The sequence below is a fragment of the Anastrepha obliqua genome, chromosome 6 (assembly GCF_027943255.1).
Source record: "Anastrepha obliqua isolate idAnaObli1 chromosome 6, idAnaObli1_1.0, whole genome shotgun sequence".
In the NCBI taxonomy this organism is placed as follows: Eukaryota; Metazoa; Arthropoda; class Insecta; order Diptera; family Tephritidae; genus Anastrepha; species Anastrepha obliqua.
The window spans coordinates 47055512-47065043 of NC_072897.1; the positions used below are offsets into that span (position 1 = coordinate 47055512).

At 40.5% G+C, this 9532-nt stretch overlaps 1 protein-coding gene across 1 annotated transcript; it reads right to left on the reverse strand.

Annotated features, from left to right (window-relative positions):
- Positions 1-5019: 5019 nt before the first annotated feature.
- LOC129250469 (uncharacterized) lies at positions 5020-5427 on the reverse strand. Its single transcript, XM_054890094.1, has one exon. The coding sequence runs from the start codon at positions 5425-5427 to the stop codon at positions 5020-5022; it is 408 nt and encodes a 135-aa protein (XP_054746069.1).
- Between the last annotated feature and the right edge of the window lie 4105 nt (positions 5428-9532).

Genomic DNA, 9532 nt, shown 5'->3' on the forward strand with positions numbered 1-9532 from the left:
AACCTCAAGGTTCCACAATTTACAATACTTTTCAAATTTATTTATTATTTTCTGTAACTTGATAGGGCTATCCGCCAGCAAGATAATATCATCCGCGTACATAAGATGTCTGATATTTTTTCCTTCTATATTTGAACCACTTTCTAAGCAGTCATGAATGTCGTTTATGTATAACGTAAAAAATGTTGGTGGTAGTAAACATCCCTGTTTAACGGCTGAAAAAATCTTAAACACTTCCGCAATTTCACCCCCATTCCATACGACTGACTTCGTATCGCTGAAGATATGTTCTAAAAACCGTACTACTTTTGTTGTTAGTTTATTACTTTCATTGAAAAATTCTTGGAGACTACGTAAGCTTTCAAAAGATTTAATTCTGGTCTTATTAAATTACTAATTTTTTTGCCTCAGTTTTCTACTTTGGTTGTTTCCAAAACGAAAAGGCCTCTATGTCTTCCTGTAATTCTCGTATTTGTAGTGTTCTTCCTGTTTTTTCAAGGTTTTTTACAATTTTGTATAAATTATCGTGATACTTTTCACTGCTTAGACCATTGTCCACGGATACATTGAAGCCAGCAAGCTTACGAATATTTGTGAATACCTTCTTCACTGCTGTTTCCCAAAAATATTCCACTTTTACCGCCATTTTAGAATCTTTCTCCTACAGCACTCTTGCGTTACAAATGGATGATGCCTCTATGCCAAATCTTTGTAGTGATGCTAGTTAAAGGTGCTGAATTTTTCGTCAAGCTTCGGAATATAAGGTCCTTCCTTCTGCTTTTATCGATAAACCTCTGAAACTCTTTCCGGTGATTCGCCGTCTCTGATTTTATTTTATTTATTTCTTCCTTCAGTGCCTTATTTTCTCTTGCTAACTCATTGACTTGCTCCGACAGGTCCTCAACCTCAGACGTAACCGCGCAAAGATTGCTTTTTATGGATATGCCGTGCAGCTTTTCGTCTAATAAGCCATGCATAAATTTCATGAGCTCTGACACATCCAAGCTTCCGACAGATTTTCTATTGGAAGCAATTGGGCTCGATTTTGAGGAAATTTCCACTAGTAGTAAATTGGTGGCAACTCTCTTCTCACTGGCAATTTCACGTGTAGGGGGCGTTCGTAGTGTTCGTAACAGGTGACTATTCTGTAAAGTGCGAAGTCAAAACAAAGTTTGAAAACTCCAGGAGTTTTTATGAAATCTCCAGATGGCAGGGCTTGGAGTAAGGGCAGCGGTATAGCATACACAGTCAGCAAACAGCAAGCGCACTGAAGTGTTTAGCGCATATTAACAAATTACAGGTAAGAAAGCAGCGGTAGTTTCAAAAATACTGCTTCTGTTGTTTTCTTTTTGCAGGCACAAAACAAAGAGTCCCAAAAATTTTGCTACCAGAAGGTCCACAGAAAAGGGCAGCAGGAAAGCCAGGGACACACCAACTCATCGCAAAAACCACAAAGCCACAACTAAGACACGCAATTGCAGTCGTAGGACTAAGGGCAGCAGCAAATACGAGTGAGCGACAAAAACACCAACTGGGCGTAGTGCAATTTCACCAGACAGCAGGAATACGACGGACCGAGTGGAAAATTTCAATGAGTGTTTTCAAAATTTCCTTGTTAAATCATTAGAAGGTGCGTACAAAACATCAACAATTTCTAATTCAACTTTAGTTTCAGAAACAAAACTTTACTAACAGAAAATAAGTTGATTTTTTACTCATCGGGGAAAATAACGTTGCTCCATACTTTGGATTGCTAATGTGTTCTTTAGCGTAGTTAGTCTTTTTAGGTTAGGTTAGGACTTTTTGGTCCCTAGCAATACCAGATGGAGACCGACCTCTATGAAAACCGAAAGTACACATCATGTAGGATATCAGCGCTTTTGGCGAATCTAAGCAGCGCTGGGAGATCCGCCTTTCAGACGTCCTCCAGACCTTCAAACAATGAAGCTCCCAGGCATTTTAAAAGTATTTTTAATAATGCCGGACAAACGCACAGAAGGTGTTCTAAAGTTTCCTCAACATCCTCTCTGCATTTCCTGCATTTGTCCGTGTTAGCAATCCCTATCTTGTACTCGTGTGCAGCCAATAGATTATGACCTGTTAGCATACCTTTGATGGTTCTGCAGTCCTTTCGCGAGAGCGTAAGTACGAATTGAGTCAGTTTTTTGTCGTTAGTTCTACACACGACTTTTGCTGTTTTGCTTGTGGTCAGATTAGTCCACCTAGCTTTCACTTTCATGTAGTCGTCCATTTCATTGTATATTATATTTAGCGTTTTTGGTATGTCGTTTTCTTGTTCAAAAGGTAGTCTAACATCACTTTTTGCTATCTCATCTACTATTTCGTTCCCCATAATGCCTTTGTGACCAGGTACCCAGTAGATATGCAGCCTACTGTTTGCGGCTAGCTTTTCTATGGACTCGCTTGGAAAATATTGCAGCTTGCTAGGCTGCCTTATCCCTTGTTTTGAGCAGTAAATAACCGCTCCCACTCCGTCTAAAGTTTTAGAGCCGTCTGTATAGATGTGAAAAGTTCTATGGCCCGGCTACATGCCTTTGTGCCATCTCTCCTCTTCAATTGTAGTGCGAAAGAACGGAGTAATGTAGTCTGTGCAACCTGAGCTCCACTTTCCTATTGAGCTGCCGCTGGAGTGGTTTTCATCGCTCCTGTTATGCACAGAGCAGCGAGTCGTTGAATCCTTTCTAGTGGCATAAAGTATGTCAATTTTCTTGTCGTAGTCCACAATACTAAGGTCTCATACAGCAATATCGGTCTAACTACTGCCATGTAACACCAATGCATCATAGAGGGTGATAGACCACAAGTAACGCCCAGCATCCTTTTAGATGCGTACAACGCGTTACTGGCCTTTTTCACCCTTTCCTCAACATTGTGCTTCCACAGCAATTTACTGTCTAGTATTACTCCGAAGTACCTTGCATGATCTTTGAGAAGTAGTTCGTTGTTGCCTAGCTTCGGGAGCCTCCACGCCGGGACTTTGTACTTCCTGGTAAAAAGTACCATATCCGTTTTTCCGGCGTTTATCCCTAGCCCTGCGCAAGATGTCCATTAGTGTACCGTTTTAAGTGTGTTATTCATCACATTACTGATGGTGTCCAGGTACTTTCCCGTAGCTACTTACTATAGCTATGTCATCTGCATATGCCACTAGTTTTGGTGCCCCTCCGTCAAATTTCTTGAGCAGTTCATTTGCTACAAGTAACCATAATAGCGGCGATAATGCTCCACCTTGCGGAGTGCCTCTGCATGCATATTTGGTGACGCTCGTATCGTTCTACTCCGCTCTTATCTCAATGCTAGCTAATAGCTGCCTTATCCATAAATAAACAACGGATTGCCCACTAAGTGACTCCATGCTATTTAAAATAGCATCTTTCGTCACGTTGTTAAAGGCGCCTGATATATCTAGAAATACTCCAAGAGCGTACTCCTTGTACTCTAACGCCTTTTCTATGTTAATTACAAGTGAGTGAAGTGCAGTTTCAGTAGATCCGCCTTTGGTGCAGGCGTGCTGCGCCTTGGATAATACGTCCGGCGCAGTTGTATATCTAATGTATGCGTCTAGAATCTTCTCTAACATTTTCAGGAGAAATGAGGTCAGACTAATGGGTCTGTATTCCTTCGAGTAGAGAGGGTTGCTTTTTCCAACTTTTGGAATAAATACAACTTTCGCTTCTCTCCACAATACAGGAGCATAGCTGAACCTCAAGCATGCCCTGAGTATCGTTCTTAACCATGGTACCACAAGATGTCTTACCTTTTGGAGCATGGCTGGGAAGATTCCATCCAGTCCTGGCGATTTATATGGGTCGAAACTTTGTATAGTCATTTCTATCTATCGTGCACAATATCTTCTCTAGGTTCGAGATCTGTAGTGTACGCACACCCTGGAATATGTGTGCTGACTAGGTCTTCTAGAGAGTCCTCACAGCTGTCAGCCCACTCCCCGATAATTTTTCGAATTGTTCTTGGCATAGACGGATTCTGAGTAACAGTTTCCTAAGTCTAGCCACTTTGTTGGTGTCTTCCATACTGCTACAGAAGATTCTCTCTTGTCTTTACGTATCTCTTTCTTGTATACTTTTAGTAGATTCTTATACTCTTTCCAACAGAACTCATTGTCAGCAACTTTGGCTAACCTATAGAATTCATGCAGCCTACGCCTTTGTGCTCCTAATTCCTTGTTCCACCAAGGAGGCTTCACCTTGCGTCTATTACGTGTTGGGGGGAGGATCTTTTGAAGGTTTAGACGAGAGTAGTTGCAAACAATTCAACCCCTATCTCAAGTGCGCCGTGTGATCTGTATTTCCGGTGTATCATTGGTGTTTTTAATAGTATATCCCTATACAAGTCCCAGTTCGTATTCTTAGGATTTATAAAGGATATAAGTTTATTTTTTCAGCGGGAATATGTTTGCAGCTTATGTTTCTGTGATCAGAGAATGAGGGCCTACTCAACACTTGCCATTCCTGTACCATAACATGCTTGCTTGTGTAAAGTGTTAAATCAAGTACATTCTTCGAGGTTGGTTCAACATATGTTGGCTACTCTGAAGAATAAAGCTAAATAGTGAGTCACCTCGGTCGTTGATGTCTGCACTACCCCAGACCGTGTGATGTGCGTTAGCGTCAGTTCCTACCACCAGAGCGTGCTTCTTTCTGGCAGCTGTTTCTACCAGCTTTCAAAGTTCTATCTGTGGTGCTTCTTCATCATGTGGCATATAGCAAGACCCAAAGAGTAACGTCTCATCCTTGCAGTCTTCCAGCGCCACCACTGTCAGATCGTCTGAAGAGAGATTATGATCAATATAAGAAGATATACTTTTTTTTAACCATTATCGCTGTTCTTACCTTATTCTTTGCAATCAGGATGTAGGTGTTGTAGCTGTGTGACTTTAGACCGGACGCTATGTTGCCCGATGCTATCCATGGTTCCTGGACTAGAGCCACATCGTAACCGACTCCCTCTATGTTGAGCAGGAGCTCGGCTGAGGCGTTCTTACTTTTGTGGAGGTTTGTCTGAAGGACCTTCAGCATCTGGCCTCAGTACCTTCTCGGGGTTGATCTGGATAATGTATTCTTGACCTCCATCAGCAGTTGCTGCTTTTGCCACGCTCAACACTTTCCAGTCGTCTGTCGGCATGTCCGTGTTCTGTCTTTGTAGTAGTCGCAGTGCATTTTCCGGTTTTACCACTCGCGGAATGAAAACCTTTGCGTTCGGTATTGAGGGAATGCAGCTGTGATCAACAATTTCTAGTGATGCCCCCTGGCACAGGCCTCTAAGCGTTTTTACTGCTTCCTTTAGCCATGTGAGCGTGGGGTCATCCTTACATTTCATAATTTTGACGCCGCTGAACCACCCCGCTCCATCGAATGCTGGCATGGATGCGTTCGGCTCTGCGTCCATTTTCGTAAACAGGGTTTCTAGTAGCTTCATTTACCTTCTATTACCTTCTACCGGTCTTGCGACATTCGCCACAGCTTGTCACTACGGTCAGTGAGTGCCACTATGAAGTGCCTCTTCGCAATTTCACTGGCCGCTGCCGCTGCTTTCGACGTCGTAGGTCTTTCGTCTCCGTTTTTCGGTTTAGCCATCTCGTGCCTGTGCTTCGGGAAATCAAACGGTCCACCACGGCAGCGCCCCATGCCATGGCAAGGCCACAGTTACTTCCTAAGGCGGCCCGGTGTTAGGAAGCCGCCGTTGAAATACAGCCGGTCTGGGGAACCCTCTGGCTGCAAACCATCCAGTTAATCCTTTTACGCACATTAATTCCTGAAATAACTCGATTTCTTCTGTGAGTGTACTGTGTTCGTTACTGTGCAGAAAATTTTTTAGAGTTTCGAGGTGTACGTTCACAATTGACGAATTTTTAAGTGATTTGGTAATATTAACTGCTGAAATTTTCGGGTAATCCTTTATTAAATGTATTATCCTTCTTTTGATTATATTTGAGTTAATTTTGGAAACTCTTTTTCTAAGAAAAGAATGGTTTTCATTATATTAGATATTGTCGACTTGGGTTTTTAAAAATTTCCGCGATTTGATGCACACTTTTCGGAATGAAGTTTCACCATAAGTTCTCTTAAATCACTCAATGTTTGCGTAATCATCTTCACTCTTAAAAACTTGCACGTCAGTGGCAAAATGTAAGAAATAAAACTAATTTGAGCAGTTCAGTTATGAAACAAATAACGGAATACACATAGTTTACTTAAATACGCTAAAAAATTAAGATGCCCCACTTTTTGTTTGACTTTGAAAAATTATGATATTGCGGTTATTACTTAAATATTAAAACTACAATTATGCAAATTGAATAGTTAAAAATTATATATATATTTAACGCAAATAATTTCTTAAAAATCTGTGAATAATTTATTTATATATGTAAATTCGAATTTTTCGAATATTTTTGTTGTCATAGTTTCTTTTCGGTTATCGTTTGCCTTCTCTGGGATTTTTGTAACTTTAAGATTATATGTAATAGAATGCGATATAACTTATAATGTATTTATGAATTCTTGAATATCTTAATTGAATTTTCTGTTATTTTTATGAAGAAAGTACTGTCCGTCTCTACACTGTATGTCGTTCTTAAATCATCCACAAATAATTCACTTAAAATGACTTCCGCATCGACAACGATTCTACTCAAACCGTCTGTAAAAACATTTGTTTCCCCTTTATATCATATATCCCTTTATATATCATATATCCTATATATATGTATATTGAAATCGTATTCATTTAATTCTATCTATCATCTAACCTAACCTTTATATAGTACTACATAAACGATGGTTAATAACTCTTTTCTATCGTTCTAAAGTTCTCTACTATAGTTGACTACTCGCATAACAAATAACTTTGTTATTTTGCATTAAAACTGCTCCGAGCGCAATATTGCTTGCAGTCGTAACAAGGTTGAACTCTTTTCTGAAAGCAGAATGTATTAAAATTGGACCGGATTATATCAACAACTAAGTATTTCAAAAGCTTCAATGTAATCTTTGTCTTCAAAAGCTTCAATGTTCAATGTTCTTTGTCTTGCTTTTTTGTCTTGATGAAACAAAACAGTGAGCAAACGCGACACCCACTTTGAACAGAGCTTTCTCATAATCAAACGCTCATACAATATATGTAAAACCAACATGTTTTTTTAATATCTTTACGATGTCAGCCAACTCAGGCAACTTCACTTTTCGATCATTCAAAACGATTTTGTGGATTTATTTAATATTTTCTGGTGTTACCGCCTCATTTGGACGTCCATTGCGTTGTGCATCATCAGTGTCTCTACGACCACGTTTGAAGTCAGCAAACTATTGTTTTACTGTTATTTCTGATCTAGCGGGGTCCCCATAACACTTTTCAAGCTATTGCTTTGCTTGAACGGTATTTTTCCCCATCAACAAACAGTGTAAAATTAAAACGCGAAATTCTTTTTGATCGACTGCTTTAAAAATAACAAAAGTGGCGTCACTCTTAGCACAATAACTCACGAACTAGTGAATAGAATATCATGAAAGTTTAACAGCTGTCTGCTTATGTACTAAAAGGTGAATGCAAGAAAGCTAATGCCATCTATATGTTAGGCCCCGGACTTTTCAGCCCATGTGTTATGGTTACGAATTTTCTTATGTTGTCAAATGAAAGTCACTAAATAATAGCATCACAATTTGCTTTACTTTATTTTCAACACTTAATTGCCTTACTTTACGTGTACACGTTCACCTTAAGGCTGAATACCCTATGCGCATGCACCAGGGTTGCCTATATTCGACGGACCCATCTTGCAACCCTGTATCTTTTGATAGAGACGTCAGATCGCTTAACATACCGCGTTGGAAGCGTCAGTCCAAGCAGATTTTTACCATGGAACAGTACACGCCACGCGAGTGCTCCCAAATTGTTGAAATTTACATTCAACAAAAGAAGTCAATTGTGAAATCTCAACGTGCGTATAAAAAATTAAATAATGTGAAAAGTGTGCCTTCTAAGAACACCATTAAACGTTTGTACGAAAGGTTTTCGACTGGTGATGCTCTTTCTGATCCAAAGAGGCCAAATCAAAACCGGCCAAGGCGATCGGATGAGAATATTGCTTTTGTACGGTCCAGTGTTCAGACGTCGCCAAGGCCATCCCAAATTCGCCGTTCTCAGCAGTTGGACATTGCTCGGACCACTTTACAACGAATTATCCGCATTGATTTGCATTTATTTCCGTATAAGATTCAATTGACGCAAAGATTGTTGCCTGCGGCCAAGCTTCGTCGGTTGGAATAGGCCCAAAAAACACATGGGTCCGTCGAATATGGGCAACCCAGTAAATGTGCCTAATAACTAGAGATCGGATTTTTATGCAAATTGAATATTTTATTATGATGAGTTTCTACCTAGGTGCGAACTTCATGTGATGTTAAACAAAAATATGCACTTGCATAAGAATCCGATGTCTAATGATGAGTTTCTACCTAGGTGCGAACTTCATGTGATGTTAAACAAAAATATGCACTGCATAAGAATCCGATGTCTACTAATAACTATCGTAATTTCCAGATCTGACAGCTCGTATCTTCTGTCGAGTTCTGTTCCGCCATCTGCTGGAAATTTTTGTTTTTGTTTTGACATCGCATTCGTTCGCTATTGCCAGTAGGGTCGAGAAGTTTCACCGTTCGGAACACTGATTTCCTATTAAGTCTGATCGTCCCAATTAGAGACCAAATCCTTCGATCCAAATGGAGCCAATCCTTCCAGATGCACTACTTTGACTTTCCCTCTGCAGTTTTACATTGCTGTATACGATACACCACATCATCCAACTTTTGCATCACTTTGTATGGACCTTTCTAGGATGCTTGTAATTTTAGAGAAATCCCTTTCTCTCTTTGCGAATTATATACGGGTGGGCCATATAGCGTTTGCTTTTTGAACCACCTATTTTTTTGAGAATGGTAACACAAATGACATGTCAAATGTGTTCATAATTTAATTAAAGGTTTGACATTTACGAAATGGGACGCTATACTTCTTCTTCTTCTTAATTGGCGCTATAACCGCTTACGCGATTTTGGCCGAGTTTAACAAAGCGCGCCAGTCGTTTCTTTCTCGTGCTAACCGGCGCCAGTTGGACACACCAAGTGAAGCCAAGTCCTTCTCCACCTGATCTTTCCAACGCAGAGGAGGCCTTCCTCTTCCTCTGCTACCACCAGCTGGTACCGCATCGAATACTTTCAAAGCCGGAGCGTTTGTATCCATTCGGACGACATGACCCAGCCAACGTAGCCGCTGGATCTTTATTCGCTGCGCTATGTCTATGTCGTCGTAAAGCTCATACAGCTCATCGTTCCATCGTCTGCGATATTCGCCGTTGCCAACGTGCAAAGGTCTAAAAATCTTACGCAGAATCTTTCTCTCGAACACTCCAAGCGTCGCTTCATCGGATGTTGTCATCGTCCAAGCTTCTGCGCCATACGTTAGGACGGGCATGATGAGAGTCTTGTAGAGTGTT